This window comes from Quercus lobata, chromosome 1 (genome assembly GCF_001633185.2).
Source record: "Quercus lobata isolate SW786 chromosome 1, ValleyOak3.0 Primary Assembly, whole genome shotgun sequence".
Classification (NCBI taxonomy): domain Eukaryota; kingdom Viridiplantae; phylum Streptophyta; class Magnoliopsida; order Fagales; family Fagaceae; genus Quercus; species Quercus lobata.
Window position 1 is genome coordinate 11,559,321 of NC_044904.1, and position 24,345 is coordinate 11,583,665.

Genomic DNA, 24,345 nt, shown 5'->3' on the forward strand with positions numbered 1-24,345 from the left:
ATCAAATATTTAAAATGCAAAATTTTATAGTTTAAAATTATTCGTAAAAGATGAGTTTATGAATCGAACTCTCCTTTATCTCTCTCTCCCTCTCTGATCTCTCTTACAAACCAACAAGTCAATCCCCCATGGCCATCCTTTTAAGCTTCTCGTCGCTACTCCCTATCGCCATTATGGTAGTTGCTTTTCTCCCCCTTTCTCTCACTCAATCTCAACCCCTCCATCTCTCAAACCAAAACTTGGAAACCCTAGATCAAAACTTACCTCGGTGACTGTTTGTGATGGAGTTAGTTGATTGTAATTAGCTCCAATCATGAGAGTTTAAATGATGATGGTTTAGGATTTGAGAGAGGGTGAGAAACATGATGGTGTTTTGTTTTCTAAATAATATTTTTTTTAAAATTAAAAAAATTATTTGGCATTTTATAAATGCTACATCAGCTTATGAATTTAAAAATAAAAATAAAAATGATTTTAGTTTATCAATTAACATAAAATATTATTATTGTTAATTCAGTGGTACACACCAATTTTAGGTTTCAATTCAGCATCATTATTTTGATAGATTTAGGGTTTATTTATCAAATTATTTTGTAATTTAGCTTAATTGATTGTCAATGTCATAGAAATTTGTGCTTTTAGGGATTCAATTCCAATTGTATATTGAATGATATAGGGTTGGTTTCAATTCTAATTGATTTTTTCATTGTTTTTTTGGGTAGTTAGGTTTTCTATTTGATTTTCCTTATCATGGCGGAGTCTTTCACGGATGTTTCAAATGCTCCATGGTTCAAGCAAAGGCACAATGAGGGTTTTGTTCCTCAAAAAGTTGAGGATTTCGGGGATGGGGTGCCTTTCCTGAGATTCACGTTGCTCAGTTTCCTCTTAACATGGGTAGGGTCGTCCTCAGTGGAGGATCAAAGATTGTGAACAGAATCAGATTGTTTACTCGCACTATAAACATCTAATACCCAAGGTGCTTTTGAGTGTAAAAGAGAATGTTGGTGATGATGAGGAGGAGGAGGAGGAGGAGTTGCTGAGGGAGATTGAAGAGACTACTAAAGAGACTAAAGCTTCCCTTCAAAAGATTCTGAATCGTAGGTTCACTACTACAAGACGACACTCTTCTAAGTTTATAAAGTATAAACCTTCACAGCAATCTGCTTCTGCTGCGTTCAACTCAGGTGCTAAGGAGAGGATAATCAACATATTTGAGATGCTTGCCGATCCCCTTGATCCTCCTAAGTTCAAGCATAAGCGTCTTCCAAAGCCTTCTGCCTCTGCCTCCCCACCTGTGCCAATCATGCATTCTCCTCCTCGCCTCAAAAGGCACGTTCTGAGAGAACTGTTTTGGATTATCTGCCTCACTCGTGACACAATTTTTTTGAGTTACATCCTCTATCACAGGGTTTAGTTTAGCAAGAGTGTCTGTGTCTGTTTTGTGCTTGAGATTCTCTTTGATATTGTCCCTTTAGAAGAAAACACATAATATGTGCAATGTTGTTTAAACACTGAAAACTATTATTTAAACAACGGTAACTAATGAGCCCTAAATATTTATTTGTTATTTTAAAGATTTATGACCTGTCTAAATTGCTTCTCTAATTAAACCTTTTGCTTCTCATATAAGATTTATGATTTGTCTAAGAGCATCCTACCTCTGAACAACAGTAGATCCATAAAAAGTTAATGGCAAAATGGAAATCTTTTCATTGATGAATTAGTGGCAAAATCCATAGTAAAAAACTAAGGGTACTAAATTAGTTTGGTTTATGGCAGTGGTTTCATTCTTAGTTCAAGTTGCGGTATTGAATATATATATATAGTCTCAGAAAACTATTGTACTATTAACTGTCAGTTCCTTCTTCTCTCTCTCTCTCTCTCTCTCTCTCTCTCTCTCACACACACACACACACACACAAATTATCATTTCCAAAAATAAAATCTATTTTTTGTTTTCGAAAAACTTTTTTCCCAATTTACCAAGTGCTTTTTTTATTTATTAAAAACAAATTTCTGCAAATAGAAAGATAAAAACATTGCCAAACATTACCTGATGCTTTTGTTGGTTTAGGTCTAATTTGAGCTTCAGCAGAAGAAAGCAATTTGTTTGTGATTTGTTCATAGGGGTAAAATCGGCTCTTTCCTTTGAATCATGCAGTGGGTTGGATGATTTTTAAGTGTAAATATTTTATCATTTTCAGGTATTTGTTTATATATAAAATGTTGTAAAATGTTTTACCATTAAAAACTTAGTAAAACATTTTACAAAAACAGTGTGAAGATCATTTATGAGCAAAAGATTGTTACACTGGAGGAAATTTTGGACACGATAAGGAGGAGTAGAGCCTTCAATGTTGAGTTCACAACTCAGTAAATTGAAGAGATTGTGAATGCTTTGGTTTTGGACAATGAGATATTGGAGGTGAAGAGTACTGGAATGGGGGAGTTTAATTCTATTCCTATTGGGAAAGTTTGTTATAGATGCGCAAGCAAAGCAGGCCTTAAAGCGGAACCGAAAATTGGGGCCATGGCTTCAATTCCATGCGGAGTTTGTCCACAGATAAGTCTATGTACACCGGATGGAATAATTTCCCCAACGACCTGTGTAAACTACACTAAACTGTGTAAACTACACTAAATGGTTGGATTTCTAATTTGCTTGTGTATCACTGCAACGTTTCTGAATCTAAGATGGGTTTATAGAGTTCTTCTCCTTTCCTTTATCGCCTTTTTGTTTGGGGTATAGGCTGCGTATTTTAGTGCTCACGACTTTGTAGATGAATTCAAGGTAAAAACTATATTTGAATTTTCTATTACTTCTTGCATCTCTTTTTGGATTGTTGGTGACAATTACAATGCAGCAATTCTGTCATTTTCACATGTTTATCATGGCTTGAAATTATAATTAGATCATCCTGACAGCTTCTTAGGATTTGTTATTCCTGCTTTAGTCTAAAGATTGATAAGAGTAATTTTATTGTGAAAGGAATATTGGGGAGAAAATTTGAAGGGATAGTATTTTCTTTTTCTATTGCATTTAAAGTACCACTTTTGTTATGCTGAGCTGAATTAGCAAATTTTGATTGTAAAGAAACTCAAAAATGAACTAAATCAGTTATGTAAGTTTTTCCTATCAAAGAAGGAAATCCTTCGTAAAACAACTTGAACTTGACATTGTCAGAATGCTAACTGCAGTAATTCAGGTTACTTAAATGAACTAAATAATTGATGCAAGTGAATCCTTCTTGAAACAACTCAACATTGTCAAAATGCTAACTGCAGTAATTCAAGTTACTTAAATGTACCAAATCATTAATGTATGTTTACCCTTTCAATCAGGGAAATCCTTCTTGAGGCAACTTGACATTGTCAAAATGCTAAATACAGCAATTTAAGTTACTTGCTATTACCTGGACAGCTGGCTGAGCTAATGGGATAGAATTTCACGAAGGATTTCCTTCTTTAAAAGAAAAACACTTATGTGTAATCCTTATGACTGCTGCCAATGCAGCTTGAGTTTTATCTTATGTGTAATTTTCATTAGAGATTCGAAAGTTTTAATGATTTCCGTGGAGTATTAGGATTAAAGTAGATTCAATAAAAATGATGTCAAAGGTAGTCCCATAAAAGTGACGCTATACTAATCACAATCTACCATCTCACGTGTGAAATTTTTTTGTGAAATTTTTGTGTCTATAGCATTGTTGAATAATAAATCTTGTTTAGCTGTTGTGGTTAGATACCATAAAGGTGAGTGCAAAAAGGAATGGGTTTGAAACTGTCTTGCAAACAACAAAATCTTTAAGTTTGGGGATGATTGAAGACATAGCCATTGAAGAGGGCTTTACTCAAGGAGTTAACAAATTGGGATTTGAAGCCCCAAGGAGTTCAGTCTGCTGGGAAATTCTTCAGATCATGGAAGATGTAGAGTGGCGCTGTGGAATTTCCTTTAAACCTACTACATAGTGGTTGAATTATATGACTTTTAATGAGTGGAGGAAAACATTGTCCAACTTATATGATGGGTATTTAATATAGTTCAAGGAACCATAAACGTGCAATGAATTTAAATTAGAAGTAGGACTCGGTAAAATCTTTCACAGTGCTTCCTTGACTCATAAAAGAGTGTATGCTCCTCTAGTAATGATTCAAAAAAAATTTCAGAGAGAGAGAGAGAGAGAGAGAGAGAGAGAGAAGGCATGGAGAAGCTGAGACTTGAGAGATCACTAACTAGCCAAACATTTGTCATTTGCCTTGAAATGATTCCTTCCTAAAAGGGAGACTGCTGGAAGACCCAAACTTGTTTAATCTTGCTCTGTTTATTTCACTCTTTTGTGAATATAGTTTTTCAATTTTTTTTTTTTTTTTTTTTTTTTTTTTTTTTTTTTTAAATTTGGTAGAACCAGAAAAAAAAAAATAAAATAAATCTTTGGTCAATGAAAAGACCGTTAAAATATGACTCATTTTGAGGTTATTATTAAAAACAACTTTATCTCATTTTGAAGTAGTTATCAAATATAGAAAAATAAGATAATTTTTTATATTTTCTTGTATTTGGTAGAATCAAAAAAAGCATCTAAAAGAAATTCTATTTTTAGTCAATGAAAAACTCTATTAAAGTATGACTCTTTTTGAAGAAAAAATTTTATCTCATTTTAAAGTCACTATTAAACTTAGAAAAATGAGATAGTTTTTCAAAAACTATAATTATATTTTTTTTGTAAAGCATTAAAGTCGAAACAAACATAGTCAAATATTAATGTTGATAATGGCTTGGATAAAGATAAACATAGGTTTACTTGTTCTCATCCAAAACCAGAAGTCCCTGTCCAAAAAGACTGACTTGCCCTACTAAAATAAACATGATTAATTCCTCATGTTTCTCCTCTAGTAAAACTCATAATTCATATAAATAAATTAGACAAGGCGCAAAGGGGACAGGAATTTGACTGATCTACCCTTGGTTGCTAGAAAGCTCTCTACTCTAGTCTACGTATATTATATATGTACCTTTAGGATTATTCCAAAGATCATACTTCTCCTCACACAGTCACTCCTGGGATATAGCTCATAGGAATTTAGAGGAAATGGTGAAAGCAGTGACTTTTCTGCTCTTTTTGGCCTTCCTCTTCACATTCTCCCAAGCCAAGTCAATCATTCCTCAACCCCAGCAGTTCAGATCCTTCAAGATCAACAATACCCAGGTATGAAAATATTCCTTGAAGATTCCCACATGGTTCTTTGATCTTTTTCTAAAAAGATAGATCCCTTTAGAGCAAGAGTCTTCTTCTTCTTCTTCTTCTTCTTCTTCTTCTTCTTCTCTCTCTCTCTTTTTGGTTCAAAACAATGGACTTAGACAGATAGGGGGTAACTTGGACAAAATTATTTTATTCCAGTATAAAAACCAAAAAAAGGTTATGTCACAATTTTTAAGTTATGCCTCTAAAATAATACTAATTTTCTTGTAGAATGTAAAGAGCTGCTCTTACACGGTATCAATAACGACAAGCTGTTCATCAACCAAATATACAAGGGATCAAATCAGTCTTGCATTTGGTGATGCTTATGGCAATCAGGTTGTTCTTAACTCACTGTACACATTACATACGTTAGTATAACAAAAATTCATGTTTCTCTTCTCAATTTTTTTTTTTTTTTGCCTAAATATAAGCACATATACCCGTACATAAAATAATTCATGTATAAATGTAGATGTAAACAGACAAAGTCTCTTATTGTCCACTAAAATATTTTGGATTTGAATCTCGCATATGCCAAAAATCAATTCTTGTTTTGATTGATGATAAAAGAGCAGTCATGACAGGTGTAGATGTATGTACATGACAATTTTGTGTACATTAATTTAAGTAGATGCATCTATATATGTCATGAGAATCCAGAATAGATAATCAATTAATTGTGTAACTTATTACCATTTCTTGGATGTACTTACCATTTGTTTGATGATCAGGTGTATGCACCAAGACTGGATGATCCATCAACAGGAACGTTTGAGAGGTGCTCTAGAGATACATTTCAGATATATGGACCATGCTCATACCAAATCTGCTATGTCTACCTTTATAGGAGTGGATTCGATGGTTGGATGCCTGAGAAAGTGACAATCTATGGTTATAACACCAAGTCTGCTACATTTTATTACAACACTTATATTCCTAATGATGTTTGGTATGGATTCAATCTTTGTAATGGAGCTTCAGTCAGTACAATATAGGAGGAGGAAGATGTTTCTCTCTATTTCATTTTGGGGCTTGTCAAAACTGGTTTCTGTTTGGTCTTTTGATCTTTTCTAGCCCTCTCTTGTCTTGGGTGCTTAATTAGTGACATATGAACAAAATAAATCATTAATGAAAGTGTTCATTATCATATGCAAGTGCTTTTGAGGAAGCAGCAATACAATTTCAACACAGTTTGGTTGGCATACTTTGAGTTTCTATGATTTTTCATTGAGTATAATTTAAAAAGTTTGTGATATTGACCAAATAAAGAGTTATCATGCTTCTATCAAAAAAGAAAAAGAAAAAAAGAGTTATCATGCTATCAACAACCTTCTTGAATTATTTGCATTAATTTAGAAGAACCCAATACAATAATTAGCATTAATTACTACGAGTACAAAGTGTATATAATATGTTTGCCACGCCACTACAGTAAGATTCTATCCACTTGATAAATCTGATTTATAGTCCAACCCTTGGCCCTTGTACATGTGCGAAACCGGATATAAAGCCAATTGATATTGGGAAATGCAAAGAGCATCTCCAGCTATACCACACCTGATACCACTTTTTTTTTTTGAGAACTTTTGTTCCTGTGTATTTGTTGAATGATTTATTCGTTAAAAATGGGTTAAAGTATAGTCATACTTTAAAAAGGTGCAGTTTTTTAAAACTATGTATTGATAAATAATGTATAATTTGTTTGGAAGTAAAATATTTTCTATGTAAATTATTTTTAATAAAATAGTTTTAGATTTTTGGTATAACTTACATGTAAAATATTTCAAGCACAAACCACCAAAACAAGCAGCTCCAATCATCGAAACCAAAGGTGACCAAACTGTCGTTTTGGATGCAAGACTGGCAGCTCCTATGACTTGACCATCAATATCAGCCACCTGAGTGGCAACTTCGGAGACTAAATTATTGGCATTGGTGATCAGACTGTCTTTTGCTCATAAACTTAGTGAAAGCCACCAGTAATTATCAAGCTATCTTTCAAGAAAAAATCCTTTGAGGGTAGACGTGATTCCTTTGGTTATGTTTTCATTTGACCTCTCAATTATCTTATGTGTAATATATACATATTGATAAATAGTCCAGGATTCTACCTCCAATAACACGTGTTCTAGGTTTTAGAGTAAAAAATGCTAATCCCTCTATTTAAAACTAGCCCCTGAGTGATGCTCAGAGGCTTCTCTATTTATTTATTTATTTATTTATTTTTGTAAATGTTAATAATTTGCATCTATTATAATTTGAGATTACTTTATTTTTCTAATTATAGAATATCTAGAGGTATGATGAGCGTTATGTGTTTAAGAGTGAAATAATTTTTTCATCACACCTCTAGGTATTTTATGACTGGAAAATGTAGAAATCTCAAATTATAATGGATGCAAATTATTAATCTTTACTAAAAAAATAGAAGAGCTAGAGGCTAGTTTTTGAGAATTAGTTTGTATTATACAATGCATTCAATGTATGAATATTAAGACTTTTTATTTTATTGTGATATTGTATTGATAAACACTTTGGATAATACTCTTCAATCCTTACTAAAAAATAATTTGATTTAATGTAATAAAGTTAACTGTAATTTCATGTATGTAAGCTGGTTTTTTTTTAATTAAAAAAAAAAGAAAAAAAAAAGAAAAAAAAAGACAAGCAAACAAATTGTAATAGGTGTGGGGCAGGGTGTAACAAATTCACATGAAGTAAAATTTTGCAGAGAAGGGCCCCACAAAGCCCCGTGGGGCAAGGCAGTTTGCCTCATCATATGGGACTTTCGAAGGTGAAGACCCTATCTCTCGGCCCGCCCTTTCTTTTGCATGTGGCTTTTCTTTTCTCTTTATTTATTTATTTTGTAGGTATAGCTATTTGAAACACAAGGATCAAGTCTTTGATAAATCAACACTCATTTACCATGGTAATTGAATTCAATTGTTAATTATGCCAACTAGCCTTGATTCAATTCTTTTTGAAGTGTCATTGTACTCGTGTAATGTGACCATCATATAGGTGATCCTCATCTAATTTTCAAAATAATACAAACTCCACCAAATTAGTAGCAACCAATTAGCTAAGTCTCTCTAATCAAACAATTTTATAGATGGGATAAATGCCTTTAAAATTTGAAATTTCTAAATCCAATTATTTGGACAAATAAGATGAAGGAAAAAAAAAGTAACCAGAGAGTTGTGGTCTCGATACATCGTTTCATGGGGGGTTGCAAATTGTGTGTGCAAATTGTGAAGAACAGGAATGAAACACACCAATTTATTAAATGATTTGGGCTCGAGTCTTGACGCATTGTTTCATTAAGAGGAATATGACACCATATCTCAACTCTTAAGTTCTAAATAGGTGTGCCTATTTTAGTTAAAAGATGAGCAAGTCATGTGATTTCATTAATTCAATTGTTACTTTGTAATCAGAGAGTTTGTTGGTTATTGAGTTCAGTTGTTACTTTTATAGTTTAAAATTATGCGTGAAAGATCAAGTTTATGGATCAAACTCTCCTTTATCTTTGTCAATACCGTATTTTGTTTGGCCTCAATTCATGTGTCAAAACAAAGACAAAAAATTTAGAAACAAATTGAAAAAAAGGTGTAAAAATACAAGTTTCAAAGCCAACAAGGGTAAAATAAATAAATAAATACAACATGATTGGATGGTGGATAAAGGGGTCACAACATTTAAAAACCCTTTTTACAACAATTGAGGCCAAAACCCTAAACGGGTGTGGTCAAAATGTTGACTTTTTTATTCAACAGTTGGATCGAGTTGAATTTTGGATTGTCTCATATGGCATATTTTCCCCTTTGAAATGGTAGTTTACTAGCCAAAATCGGAGTTAAGACAAATGAGATATCATCAAAATACCAAAATCCTAATAGAAAACTTCAAATTTTTTTTTTTTTTTTGGGAAATTACACTTTACCCACCTGTGGTTTGCCCGAAAAACACTTTGCCTACCTATGGTTTAAAAATTGGCACTTTACCCACCTGAAGTTAGCTCCGTTTGTCTTTCGTTACCCACCTCTGTTAAAAACAAGAGTAAATTTGTATTTTTGTTACCCTTTTATGTCTCTCCTCTAAAAAAAAAAAGTAAAAAAATAAAAAAAATAAGGGAAAAGAAGATATAAAAGTTAAGTTTTGTAAAAATTAAAACCTAACTTTTACATCTTCTTTTCATGTATTAACTTTTAAATCTTTTATTTTAACATTCTCCTCTTTTTACAGAACATACACATAAACAAAGCCTATGTTGTGCAAAAATCACTACAAAATCTCATCATAGTGATTTGATATTGTGTTGTGCAAAAATTTCGCGTCACCCCCATAAGAACCGAAACTTGAAGTGTCAAAATCACTGGAAATCTTGTCTATTGTTGAAGGAATCGAGCATCTCATGCCAACCATTGGTCCAGTTATGTATCTACTAATCCAACAACACAAGACTGAAACCCAATTTTTCCACAATTTTAATGGACTCTAGTACCTCCGGCCGACTATTGTCTAATAAAAAAGCATAGTTGCATCCCTCTAGGACCTTGTTATTCGTGCTTCCAAAATCTACATTAAATGCTTGAAGACCAAAAGGGATTGAGCTTGTGCAGTGGTTGGAGCTTGAGCCTAAATTGCGTGCTCTGTTTATCAAGCTTGTGTTACAATGAGATTTGCACCCAACAATCTCTTCATCAGTTTCTTCAATTGTTGCTATTATGTTGCAACCAAACGAAACAAAAAAGTTATTGGAATAAAAGAAGGTAAAAGGACTTCCTTTTAAGGTTCATAACTCCGATTCTCATACTCGTACAATTGGGATTCAAAGAGATTACTGAACCACCTTTGACACGAATCATATTCTCTGGCAAATTGCTTCTACCGATAAGAGCAATTTCCAGCACTGTCATGTTAATTTTTTTAAAGAATGCTCCAGTTCCATGGCAAACAATTTTGAACCAAGGGTCCATATAACAACCTGATTAGATTCCAAAGGAGTATGAAATTCTAACATTCTTACGCACAGATGGCTATGTTTACGTGTGTGTTCTGTAGAAAGAGGGGAATGTGTTAAAATGAGAGATTTAAAAGCTAATACATGAAAAGAAAATGAAAAAAATATATATAAAAGTTAGGTTTTAATTTTTACAAAACCTAGCTTTTAGATCTTCTTTTCTCTTGATTTAAAAAGAAAAAAAAAATTTAAGAGGAGAAAGACATAAAAAGATAACAAAAATACAAATGAACCCTTGTTTTTAACCAAAGTGGATAATGGGAGACAAACGAAACTAACCTCAGGTGAGTAAAGTGTCAATTTTTAAACCATAAGTAGGCAAAGTGTTTTTCGGAAAAACCACAGGTGAGTAAAGTGTAATTTCCCATTTTTTTCCTAGAAAAATGGGCAATTTTTAGGCCAACTTTGCGAAATAAACTGTACCAATTGGGTAAGAACTGGAGTGATCCGGTTCAACCAACTCGAAGAATAAGGTCTTGACTACCTTTCATAAAAAGGACTCAGTGATATCTGTCCCAGTTTGGAAGATACGAATTTTTCAAGGAAAAATGTCACAAAATTTTCAACACTGCATTACCTTCCTTCCGAATGGAATATCTTGATAACCGTAGCTCCAAATTTGGCAAAGTTAAGATCATTGAAAACTAGACATCTAGAGCTTTCCAGGGATATAAAGTTTGAAGAAATCGGAGCCCAGAAAGACCTCCAAACATCAACCTGAAAACAGTGTCAAAAAAGAGGAAATTCAAAAAATTGAAAAAGAACAATGGAGAAGCTTCTAGAGGGATAGCTGGCCATCGCAACTGGTTTTACAGCTGTTGCTACAACTAGTGCTTAGCAGAATGAGTGCCACCTGCCCTTTCCTCCATCCCTATAAATATCATTCCCCATCCTCTTGGAAATACAAACTAGAAGACAAAAAATTCCTACAAAAGTTATCTAGGATAAGATTCTCTCTCTCTCTCTCTCTATAGGAAACCACTCTCAAAATTTCTAGCACCTCTTTCCTTCAAAAAAATAAAAAATAAAACTTTTTTTCGTAGGTGGGTAAGTTGTAAGAGATTGGGTTAGCTTTCCTATAACTATATCCATTCCCTTGCTTTTGTTCTTATAACATCATACATTATGTATAAAAATGCTCTTTTGTTTTATTCATTGTCTCTTAATTTTACTTGCTTTAAATTCCTATATTGTTGTATATCTCTTTATCTTTATGCTTATATTGTGGAAGTACCCTTAAAAGAAATCCCATCCCACCTAGGCATATAGGGTCTTTATATTTATGTCATCCATTTTATTTTCAAGCAATCCCCCTCCCCTTTACTTTTATTTCATCTATTTTATTTTCAAGCAATCCCCTTCCCCTTTACTTTTTTGTCATCCATTTTATTTTCAAGAAATCCCCTTCACCTTTACTTTTATGTCATCCATTTTATTGTCAAGCAATCCCCTCCCCCTTTTACTTTTATGTCATCCCTTTAATTTCTTGCCCAAATTCCCTTCCCTTTTAATTTATTGCACCTATATATATATATAGAGAGAGAGAGAGAGAGAGAGAGAGAGAGAGAGAGAGAGAGAGAGAGAGAGAGAAAATAAATAAAGATTTTCTATTTCGTCCTCTTAAATGGTTTTTAAACCTCAAATAAAGCATAAATATGAGTATGTCTCATAAGAATGGTTGATAGCTTAGAACTCTCATTTCTTTATGATAAAGAACCCATAATACTTGAAAGAGACTAAAAAAAAAAACTTTTTACTCAACCATTACAAGTGTGCCTATTTTAGTTAAAACATGAGCAAGTTACGTGATTTCATTAATTCAGTTGATACATTGTAATTAGAGAGTTTGTTCATTAGTGAGATGATCAATGAATTATTTTTGTTTCACTAATTGTAGTAGTTAAGGTTTTTTATTTTTTATTTTTATTAGAAAAAATTAGCAAATTAATTAGAGATTAGATAGGGTGAGTGAGTCTATGCTAAATATATAATTAAACTATTTTGTACCAATTAATTTCAATTAATGAGGTGTTCAATTTTCTCTTTAATTTATTTCCTGTAAATCTAAGATCTATATAATCTTAACTTCTTGCATTTTGAGATTTTAGTATGGGTTCAACTTGGATTTGACCCTGACAAACCCTCAAAAAGGTTTGTCTACAAGATAAACATTTAATGGCAACTCTAGACATTACCTTCGTATATCCTCATTGTTTGCAAAATTTCAAAACAATCAAAGATCAATAATTAGATCATCGATCAAATATTTAAAGTGCAAACTTTTATAGTTTAAAATTATGATTGAAAGATGAGATTATGGATCAAACTCTCATTTATCTCTCTTTCCTTCTCCAATCTCTCTTACAAACCAATAGGTCAATCCTCCATAGCCATCCCTTTAAGCTTCTCATCACTGCTCTCGATTGCCATTGCGGTAGTGGCTTTTCTCCCCCTTTTTTCTCACTCAATCTCAACCCCTCCATCTCTCAAACCAAACCTTGGACACCCTAGATCAGAACTTAGTCTGATGGTTGTTTATGATGGAGTTGGTCGACTGTAACTAGCTCCAATCATGAGAGTTTAAATGATGATGGTTTAGGGTTCGAGAGAGAGCGAGATGAGGGAGAGAAACACGGTAGTGTTTTGTTTTCTAAATAATTTTTTTTTTAAAATTAAAAATTATTTGGCATTTTATAAATGCCACATTAGCTTCTGAAATTTTAAAAAAAAAATTAGTTTATCAATTAACATAAAATATTATTATACTATACTATACACATATATTTATTAGTATGATTTAAAATAAAATTAATTAATATTAATATTAATAGGCAATAGGCAACGGTAACGAACTTAGTTGTAATAGTTATAGTCTATAGAGTAGAGAGAAGAAGTCAGTTAGTAAGTAGCCATATATATTCCTACGAGAGTGAGAGTGAGAGTGAGAGTAAGAGTTACAATTACAGATCTTCAGTTAGTAAGAACCATCAAAATTCAATCTTGATTGTTAATTATGATTCTTAACACCTTTCTTTTGTTAACCACACCCTTCAATTGCATTAACATAGTTTACAGCAGCAAGAAGCCATGATGATAGAAAGGGGAAGAAAAGGCAGGGGAAAGAAGTCAGTTATTCTTGTAATAGAGGAAGATGATATTGTAGCCAATGGACCAATGGGTAGAAGGGTTCAAAATGGCTTAGAAGATGAAGTGGAATTGTAGAGGAGGCAACTACAAGCCTTGACTTCAATTGAGAAGAGATACAATGATACAACAACAATACAACCGGCATGATATTGTTGGAAGTGTAGCTTTAAATGAGAAGGATTTTGAACAACCTTTTGTTCATATTAAAGGTGGAGACAATTAGCAAATTAGCAGATGAGGAGGATTATTTTAATTTTTATTAGAAAAATTGCCAAATTAATTAGAGATTAGATAGAGTGAGTGAGTTTATACCAAGGTGGTCAATACCGTACCGGTATTGGCCAGTATGTACCGTACTGGTACATATACCGGTATCGAAATGCCAATGTTTTGTACCAGTTTAAATACTGGCCATGTACCGACCATATCGGCCGATTTTGGGCATTACTAGCCAGTATCGGGCGTATCGGCCGGTACAAGAAAAAACCTTCTTTTTTTTTTTTTTTTTTTTTTTTTTTTTTTTTTTTGTAATTTTTGAATTTTTGTAAGGGAAAAATGGTAAATTATTTGTATTAACTTATTAGTATTATTTATTTTCTTAGTATGCAATGAACAATTAAGCTTTTTATTTTTTATATTGTATTTTTTTTTCTTTTAATTGATGCTAAAGTCTAAAATTATGAATAATTTGTTCTAAATTGAGGTAACGTCTTATGGTAAACTTTTATATTTATTATAATACGCGCGCGCACATGCGCACATACATGCATACATACATACATACATACATATATATATATATATATATATATATATAATGCTAAACCCAAAACAATACACCGGTATTGACCAATACCGAAATATATTGTTCTACTGATCAAACCGTTACAACCTCCGGTACGAGATTGACTCCCTTGGCCTATAGATTTACTATTTTGTACCAATTAATTTCAATTAATGCACTGTTCAATTTTCTCTCTAATTCATTTCCTATAAGTCTAAGTTCTAGCATTTTGAGATTTTACCATGGGTTCAACTTGGATATGACCTTGACAAACCCTCAAAAAGGTTTATCTACAAAATAAACATTTAATAGAGAGAGAGAGAGAGAGAGAGAGAGAGAGAGAGAGAGAGAGAGAATTATGGTAGTGGCTTTTCTCCCCCTTTCACTCTCTATTTCTCACTTTCTCTCACTCAATCCCAACCCCTACATCTCTCTATATATTTTTTAAATTGTAGACGAACCTCATAAAATTTTTGATAAAGACCATCATAGAAACATATAAAGGCAAAGCAAACAACGGTTTTATAAATTTAAATAAGAAAAATTATATCTCACCAAAGTTCGTTCTATAGATAAAGAAAATACTTTATTCATTAAACAATTTAAAGTTGTCATTAATAATCTTGTGTTAACAACTTTTTTTTTTCTTAAATAAATAAATAAAAATATTTTAATTCCTTTTTATGTTATACCACTCTATTATTTATTTATTAATTTATAGAGGATAGTAGATTAGAAATCTTAAATTTCCCTCTCATCCCTCTATCTAGGAGTTTTTGAAGTCTTGTTACCCTCCGGGATGTTTAAATTGAAGTTATAACCTAAAAACAATGCCAAAATTAAATTCGAGGAGTTTCTAGGAGTAAGTGTTAGTTGGCATACTAACGAACTTTAAACTACTTTCAAATTAAAGCATACTTAGAAATTCTGATTTTAAATTAACTATCTATGTTACAAGACGACTTATCAAAATTAAAAGATTATAATTATCTTTAGTATTTGTCCATTGTTTTTAATTACATTCTTGCCTTAAAATTAAAAAAAATAAAATAAAATTTTGACATGCAACTGATTTTAATTAATTCAATTAAGGTTCACTCAAAATCAATTGACCATAATTATAAAGTTCAAAGTCCTAGTTGCAAGAATAGAAAACAACTGACAATAAAATATAAAAAGAGAAAATGTGGTTCCAGTTTTGGGCTAATCATAATTTGCATCTTTGACACTACTATGGGTGATTGGACTTGGCTTTAGAGATGTCAATTTTTCCCTATCCCGCCTTGATCTGCAACAACTTAACTCACTTCAACTTGCTTTGCCCCAGGTGGATTTTCCACCTTTGTGGGGGTGAGGATGGGGCAAGATATTATCCCCATACATCGGGGCACGGCGGGGACGAGTTTAGGAATTTAACCCTGCCCCACTCTATCAATGTTAAAGAACTAGTTTTTTTTTTTTTTTTTTTTTTTTTTTTTTTTTTTTAAGAATTAGTTTGTATTATACTGAATATTTAAATGTATGAATATTAAGACTTTATTTTATTGTGATATTGATAAACACTTGGGATAATGTTATCAGTCCTTAATAAAGTATAAACCTTCACAGCAATCTGCTTCTGCTGCGTTCAACACAGGTGCTAAAGATAATCAACATATTGGAGATGCCTGCCTATCCCCTTGATCCTCCGAAGTTCAAGCATAAGCTTCTTCCAAATCCTTCCGCCTCTGCCTCCCCACCTGTGCCAATCATGCATTCTCCTCCTCGCCCTGTTACTGTGAAGGACCAACAAGACTGGAAAATTCCACCTTGCATCTCTAATTGGATTAACCCTAAAGGTTATACCATTCCTCTTGATAAGCGTCTCGCAGCTGATGGTAGAGCCCTTCATGATGTCCACATCAACAATAATTTTGCAACCCTTTTCGAAGCACTGTATCTTGCAGAGCATAAGGCCCGAGAAGCTGTAGCCATCAGATCCAAGCTTCAGAAGGAGATTCTCATGAAGGAGAAGGAAAGGAAAGAACGCGAGCTCAGGGCACTTGCTCAAAAGGCACGTTCTGAGAGAACTACTTCTGCCGCTGCAGCCTTAGATACTTCTGATATGATGAGAATTCATTATGAGCATGCAAGCGCCTATGAGAAGGAGGATCATCTGCCTAAGGAGTCTATGGAGGAACGACGCCGAAAGGGAGAAGGAGAGAAGGTTGGAGGACAAGGATGCTGCGATGGGGAAGACGAAGAAGAGCAAGATCACAAGAGATAGAGATATATTGTGATATTAGCGAGAAGGTTGCTCTTTGCATGGCTTTTTCTGTTGGAGGGGCAGGAAGAGGAGGAGAGGTTATGTGTGACCAAAGACTGTTCAACCAGGACAAAGGAATGGACTCTGGATTCGCAACTGATGACCAGTACCATGTGTATGACAAGGCCTTATTTACTGCTCAGCCAACACTTTCAACCCTATACAGTAGGCCAAACAAAGGTGTTGATGTCGAGACATATGGAAACGCAGAATAGTTGTGGATGACTGGTCCTAGAGATGGGCCACTTGAGTTTGAGGAGGATTATTTTGGACTTGGTCAGTTCTCGTCAGAGGTCAATACTGGTAAGAAAGCTCTCGAGGAAGTTGGTGCTAGAGGCTCAATGAGAGCTAGTGCTGGATCTTCAATGCGAGATGGCTATAAAGGTGGTTCCAGTAGAACTCACATTGGATTTGAATGAGGGTGTTAATTGTTTAGTAGCTTTTTTTTTTTTTTTTTTTTTTTTGGGGGGGGGGGGGGTTGGGCTTATAATAAACGGGTCCTTACTGTTATTGGTATTGTTGATATAAATTGTTGTAGCTGAAATACAAATCTAGAACCTTGAAGGATATGCAAATCTGTTTATTAATTTCGATGTTTTATTTTTTTCATTTGATGCTGCTATGCTTGTTGTGCACGTTATAATTGTGTTCCCTTTTTATATTATTTGTTATCTGTTAATGTGTATAGTGTTATGGGCTTTAGGTCCAACTAGATTACTTGTATAGCACACATTCTTATACTATACTCTTACTTGTACTGCACTCATATGTCTCCTATATAAAGGCACTCATGTGTATTCTTTTACGGTGAAATACAATATACAATCATTCAATATTTTTAACATGGTATCAGAACCATTGCTCTAACTTTCTTGTGTCTTGCAGTTTTGTATTTGTTGGTATTTTCCGCCGCCTCGACTTCTTTAGTCAGTAAAGCTTTTCTGTGCCCTCTCATAACTGCTCCACCGCCGTCAGAGGTGCCCAAGGTTGAATCTTCACTGCCAGAAACTTGAACACTGCCACCAAGATCATTGCCTTCATCGAATCTTCCACATTGGACCTCCGATTAAGACATAAGACATATCACCGTGTAGATTTTCAACCGATCTACACAACTCCGCCGGAATCATCATCATCTGACCCTACATGCACTGTCATGCGCCGGTCAAAGATTTGGCAATTTTTCCACGCGCCTTCAGTATTGCTCCGATCATCTCACCACCGCCATCATCAGAATATTCTTTCTCCGATCTACATTGTCGGAAAAGAATAGGCCTTATCAGACTCTCCACGTGCCTCACGCGCTCCACGCTCTGTTGGGTCACCTGCTGACGTCATTACTACCACTTCAGCATCCACGTAAGCCCTAGCTGACGTCATCAGCTTACGTCATCTTGCTGATGTCATCACTTGGAGTTAACTGTACCATTGATCGTTTACTTTTTTCTCAGAGTTGACTTTTTGCAGTCTAGGTGCTCCTTACCTAGTTTTTTGTGTAGATTTCAGTTTTGTAGTTCATTTTTGCATATTTTGCTTCTAAATGAAGAATAAGGACAGGTCTTCTTCTTGTTGCAATAATCGTTGTCGACAATCTAGCAAACATATTGGCCACAATATTAAGACTTGCTATTATCGCAAAAAATAGCTATTTCAATTTCTGCTGCTATTGTTGCTAACACTGAAAGTGTCCAACCAATGGCTCCCGTCTCTACACAGTCTAAGTCTTCAGGTCGCACTTTCACCATGACCACAAATGACCTAAAAAACATCATCGCTAATGTCATTCGTATGGTTGGTAATGCATCTTATTCCTCTTCTCTCTCAACTTTATCTGTTATGTCTCCTTCCTTTTAGCTTATGTATTTTGCTTGTTGCAATCATATGACACTTCACTCATCCTTATTTTCTGAACTTAAACCTACACCACACCCTCCTAATATTCGTACAGCAAATGGTTCCACGATGTCTAGTCATAATATAGGTTCCGTTTCGACCTCCAACCTCTCGGTTCCTAGGGTCCTTAATGTTCCTGACCTTTCTTACAATTTATTTTTTGTGAGACAATTAGCTGAGCTGGGTTATCGCATTATCTTTGATTATTCTGAGTGTATTATGCAGGATCCAAGGACAGGATAGGAGCTTAGGACCGATCCTAGAGTTGGGCGTATGTTTCCTGTGGACAACTTTCGTCTTCCACTTGTTGCTCCTGTTTCTCTTGCTGCAGCTGCTGCAGTTCCTTTTATTCCTTCCCTTGCACTTTGGCATGCTCGACTTGGTCATGCATCTTCTTCTCGGGTACAACAATTGGCTTCTAGAGGTTTGTTAGGTTCAGTGTCTACAGAAAATTTTGATTGTGTTTCATGTCAGTTAGGAAAACAACCAGTTTTGCCTTTCAATACTAGTGAATCAATATCCACTGATATCTTTGACCTTATTCATTCTGATGTTTGGGGGCCTTCCTCTGTCTTTAGTATTGGTGGATCTCGATATTTTGTTGTCTTTGTTGATGATTACTCTTGCTATAGCTGGATTTTTAATATGAAACATCGTTCAGAATTATTGCAAGTATATTTTAATTTTGCAAAAATGGTTGAAACTCAATTTTCCAAACGTATCAAAATTTTTCGATCTGATAATGCTCTTGAGTACACTCAATATGCTTTCCAAACTGTTTTGCATTCCTATAGCACTGTTCATCAACTAACTTATCCAGGTACCTTTCAACAAAATGGTAGAACCGAACGAAAACTTCGTCATATTCTTGATACTGTTCATGCTTTCCTTCTCTTTGCCAAAGTTCCTAATCCTTTTTGGGGCGAAGCTGCTCTTCATGCTATTAATCGCATTCCAAGTCCTGTCATCCAAAATCAAACTCCATATGAGCGCCTTTTTGGGTTACCTCCAGACTATCACCACCTTCGCTCCTTTGGTTTTGCTTGTTTCGTTCTTCTTCAGCCACATGAGCATAACAAACTTGATCCTCGGTCAAGGCTTTGTTGTTTTCTTGGCTATGGCGAAACTCAAAAGGAGTATCAGTGTTATGATCCTGTTTCTCATCGTCTTTGTATCTCCTGCAATATTGTCTTTTGGGAACATCGCTTTTTTGTTGAGCTCTCTCACTTTCGTGCCTCCCTATCTTCCTTCTCTGTCTTAGATCTTTTTCCAAATGAGGCTCATATTCCTTCTGTATCTGCTCCTGATCCTCCTGTAGTTGCTCTTGATTCTCCTGTAGACTTCTCTGTCCAACCACTAGATATCCTTGATCCCTTTCCTAGTTCACCCTTTAATGAACAGGTGGAAGATGAACAGGTCGAAGACGAACTATCCAACCTTGAGTTTGGGTCCCCTGCTCCTGCTCCGCCTGAACATCATGCACAAGACATTCCACCTCGTCACTCAACTCGGGTAAGATCCATTCCTGTACAATTACTTGACTATCATTATTACACTGCCCTTGCTACACTGCACGAGCCTCACACCTATCGTGAGGCTTTCACTGGTCCTTTATGGCAGATTACAATGAAAAAGGAACTTGATGCATTATCTAAAAGCCATACTTAGGACTTGGTGACTCTCCCTACTGGAAAATCTGTGGTTGGTTGTAAGTGGATCTATAAGATTAAGACTCGCTTTGATGGGTCCATTGAGCGCTACAAAGTTTGTCTTGTTGCAAAAGGTTTTACACAGGAGTATGGGATTGATTACGAAGAGAACTTTGCTCCGGTTGCTCGTATCTCATCTGTTCATGCCCTCTTAACTGTTGCTGCTGCCAGTAAATGAGACCTTTTTCAGATGGATGTCAAAAATGCATTTCTTAAGTGAAGAAGTTTATATGCAACCTCCTTCTGGTCTCTCTGTTGAATCAAGCAAGGTTTGTCACATTTAACGTGCACTTTATGGCCTTAAACAAGCTCCACGAGCTTGGTTTGCTAAATTCAGCTCTCCCATCTCTCACTTGGGTTACATGGCCAGTCATTATAATTCTGTCTTATTTCTTCGTCACACTGACAAAGACACTATTTTACTTCTCCTGTATGTGGATGATATGATCATAACTGGTGATGACCTTAGTGGCATTCAAGAACTCAAGGATTTTCTCAGTTAGCAGTTTGAGATAAAAGATCTTGGACATCTTAGCTACCTCTTGGGTCTTGAAACCACTCATTCTACAGATAGACTTTACATTACTCAAGCCAAGTATGCCTCTGAACTCTTGTCTCGAGCTGGACTCACTAATAGCAAGATTTTTGACACTCCAATTGAGCTTAATGCACATCTGACTCCCTTAAGGGGGAAACCATTGTCTAATCCCTCTCTTTATAGACGCTTGGTTGGTAGCCTATCGCAGGTCCACCACTAGTTATTACTTTCTTCTTGGTTCTTCTCTGATTTCTTGGCGAAGTAAGAAACAAACTCATATGGCCCGCTCTAGTACTGAAGCAGAATATTGTGCCCTTGCTGATACCACATTTGAGCTCCTTTGGCTATGATGGCTTCTCAAAAACTTAGGTGTGTCTACATTCTCTGCTACTCCTTTTTATTGTGACAACCAGAGTGCCATTCATATTGCTCACAATGATGTCTTCCATGAACGGACTAAACACATCGAGATCGATTGTCATTTTATCCGTTATCATCTTATCCATGGTGCTCTCAAGCTGATCTTAATCTCCTCTAAAGATCAACTTGCAGATATCTTCACCAAGTCACATCCAAAGAGACGCCTTCGTACTTTGGTTGACAACCTCAAGTTGGTCTCACATCCACCTTGAGTTTGAGGGTGGCTGTTAATGTGTATAGTGTTATGGACTTTATGCCCAACTAGATTACTTGTATAGTACACATTCTTATACTACACTCTTACTTGTACTGCACTCATATACCTCCTATATAAAGGCACTCATGTGCATTCTTTTATGGTGAAATACAATATACAATCATTCAGTATTTCTAACATTATCTTTTTCTTAAATTTCATATTTATTTTAAATGATATTTAAGTTCAAGGTTTCATAGCTGATAAACTTCGTGCATTGATTCTGATCATAGTCTATTGATTCTTTCTTGAGAATCAAGTCCTAATCAAACTTACTTTATTGGAGTTATATGGTGTTAGGATTTATGTGATTTGTGTAAAGTTGTATGTAAGGAATTTGAATTTATCACTATTTTTGGTGGTTAAAATGATATAATTATTTTGTATGTAATATCCTGTAAGTCCTTGCATTAGTTATGCATTAAGATGTTGGGGATGCAATTACATTGTGGCAATCCCTTGCTTGCTCTACATTTGATAGTAGTCAGCTTGTTTTGACTGCTTGAATGGGTTTTTCTTTGTTGTAGCCAATGCTAGATTGTAAGAATTGAGAGAAAAAACATAAAGAATGGGTCAAGTTTGTAAGGATTACAAAGGGCTTACGTCTATTTAGCTGTATAGTTTTAAGCATGATCTGTGTCTATAATAGAGGAAAATAAATTTATTGAAGGAGGTTATTTTCTTGCTTTTGGAGATAAATCTCATTGAGTTCCCATACCTATAATTTGGATGAATTACTTAATAGGCTAAGTGTTTATTTAGAAGTAGATTCTCTACCAGATCTTCCTGAACAAGTACTTTATCTCTCTATCACTATTTTTTCCTATACATTGTGGATGTTTAATTTTTGAGTACCATACATATTCTAGTCGCTAAGTGGTTGTTTTATTAATCTTGTGAGGTCCATTAGCAAACAAAGTGTATTTTTTTCTTCTTCCACCTTTTTTTTGATAGGTAAGAAAACTTTTATTCAAAAATGCTTAGCATCATGTTCACAACGGTGAACATTTTGATCAAGAAAAAAATAAAGCAAGTTCAAAAACTTAATATAATAGAGTGTAAGAATTCAGAAATGGAAATATAATTCATAAAACCCCAAACATTCGCCTACTGAAACAAAGTACTGAAGAGAAGAGCTTTTAAATGATATAAGGGTCTCTCATTGTCTTCAAAGATGCATGTATAACGTTCCATCCAAACCAGCCACATTAAACATGTCAGGACCATATTCCATATGGTTGACAGAAGCTTTCCAAACCAGTTTCTCCAAGCAAAGAGGGAGAGAGCTAACACTCTTCAGCATTACCCAATGGATCCCAAATACCTTGAGAATTGCCCTCCATAATGCATGAGAAAACTTACAATGGAGTAGAAGATGATCCATAGTTTCTCATCACAACAACATAAACAACACCTATTAACCAAGGATTGACCTCTCTTAACTAGATTATCAATAGTGAGTGTCCCATCCCTAAGTACTGTCCACAGTTTCCACCTAGATTATATAGATTTCATTATGGTAAATTGGTGACTTCCCTTGTTGGGTACATGGATATGGAGTGAGTTTCCAAAGAGTCATGATGGCTTCAGCTATAATTCTTCTTAACATGATAAAAAAGAAATTATGTTTAGTGTTTTGTTAAACTCTCTGCCTCCCCCCACCTCTCTAATTAAATTATATGGCACATCATTTAATTTGTAGGTATGTGCAGATTTTTTTAAATATATATTTTTTGGCTAGGTATTTTTAGAATTTGTCACTTGGTGCAATCCAAATTATTTTTGGTCCTAAAATTTCCTCATTCAAAGTATGACTAAAGAGTGTTTTAAGACCACTGCAGACAAGTTCTCATTTACAAACCCTAAATCAACTAGTATTGCTTTGGTCTTGCCCTAACTATGTTAATTGTTTATCTGCTGGGGGAAAACATCATTATTAAACCACAGAATTAAGAGAAAGCGGGGGTAAAAGAACTCATAATTGACTATTGATGTGAAGATGTTATGTTTAAATAATGCACTGTGCCACTATCCTTGTTATAATTTTTCTTCACCCATCTTTCACCTCCAAACAATGATGATGCTTGTAGGTTTTATGCTATTGTATTGAGTCTCATAGTATATAATCCTCAGAATCTTTGCGAGTCAAGTCATCTTAGCATTGAAAAGCGACACTTGCAACACTCATAAAAATTTAAGCCTAATTCTTTGACATTCAAAATTCTTTGACTTTATTACATTAATTAATTTATTTGTTTATTTTCAATGTACTTACATAATCTATATCTATACTACTATTTAAGCTGCTCCTCTTGTTTGGTCTCTCAACTTTGGATGCCCAAAATTTCTCAATCCTACTCACTTAAAATTTTTAACTAAGGTGCGGTTTGGATTGGGCGTTTGCATTTATAAGTTTGTATTTTTTTTTTTTTTTTTCCTGCTCTTGTTTCTGCTTTTGGAGACAAAATCCAATGTTTATGAATAGTACGAACAGTAGCAGCACTGTTCATGCAAGACCCACAACTACTTTGTTAAAAAATATTAAAAATTGATCTCACAATACTATTTACACATTTAAAAATTATTTTAACAATGTTTTCAGTTTTCAATTTTCAATTTAAACAAAAATAAGTTCAATCCAAACCGCGATAAATATGTAAACTGTAGCCCCACAATTTTAAACCTCCCACCAATTCCATGTTTGCGTCAATTTACAACCCAATAACCTCCCCTCATCTCTTATCTTTCTTCAAATTGGAATAAAAAAACACAGATTCAGTTTCGGCTCTATATCCTCCTCTCGCTTCTTCTTCTTCTTCTTCTACATTCTCTTTCATCTTCAATAAAAGATATCTCCACACCCTTTCATCAAACTTAAATTCACCATGGACTTTCAGTGCACGATATTCAATCCAATGGTATGTTCCTTGCACGTTGCAATATAAATTCTTAATACAAAACCTGATACCATTATCTGACTCTATCACCATTCTCTCTACTCTAAACTTTAACACTTTTCGGCTCCTG

The 24,345-nt window shown here is 34.5% G+C and overlaps 1 protein-coding gene and 1 pseudogene across 1 annotated transcript; both read left to right on the plus strand.

The window, feature by feature from the left end:
- Positions 1-750: 750 nt before the first annotated feature.
- Positions 751-16,921, plus strand: LOC115995088 (annotated as a pseudogene).
- On the plus strand, positions 5,017-6,504 carry LOC115978149 (embryo-specific protein ATS3B-like). The gene is made up of 3 exons (XM_031100203.1): positions 5,017-5,207; positions 5,472-5,579; positions 5,975-6,504. The coding sequence occupies exons 1-3, from the start codon at positions 5,091-5,093 to the stop codon at positions 6,236-6,238; spliced, it is 489 nt and encodes a 162-aa protein (XP_030956063.1). The 5' UTR covers positions 5,017-5,090; the 3' UTR covers positions 6,239-6,504.
- Positions 16,922-24,345: the final 7,424 nt, after the last annotated feature.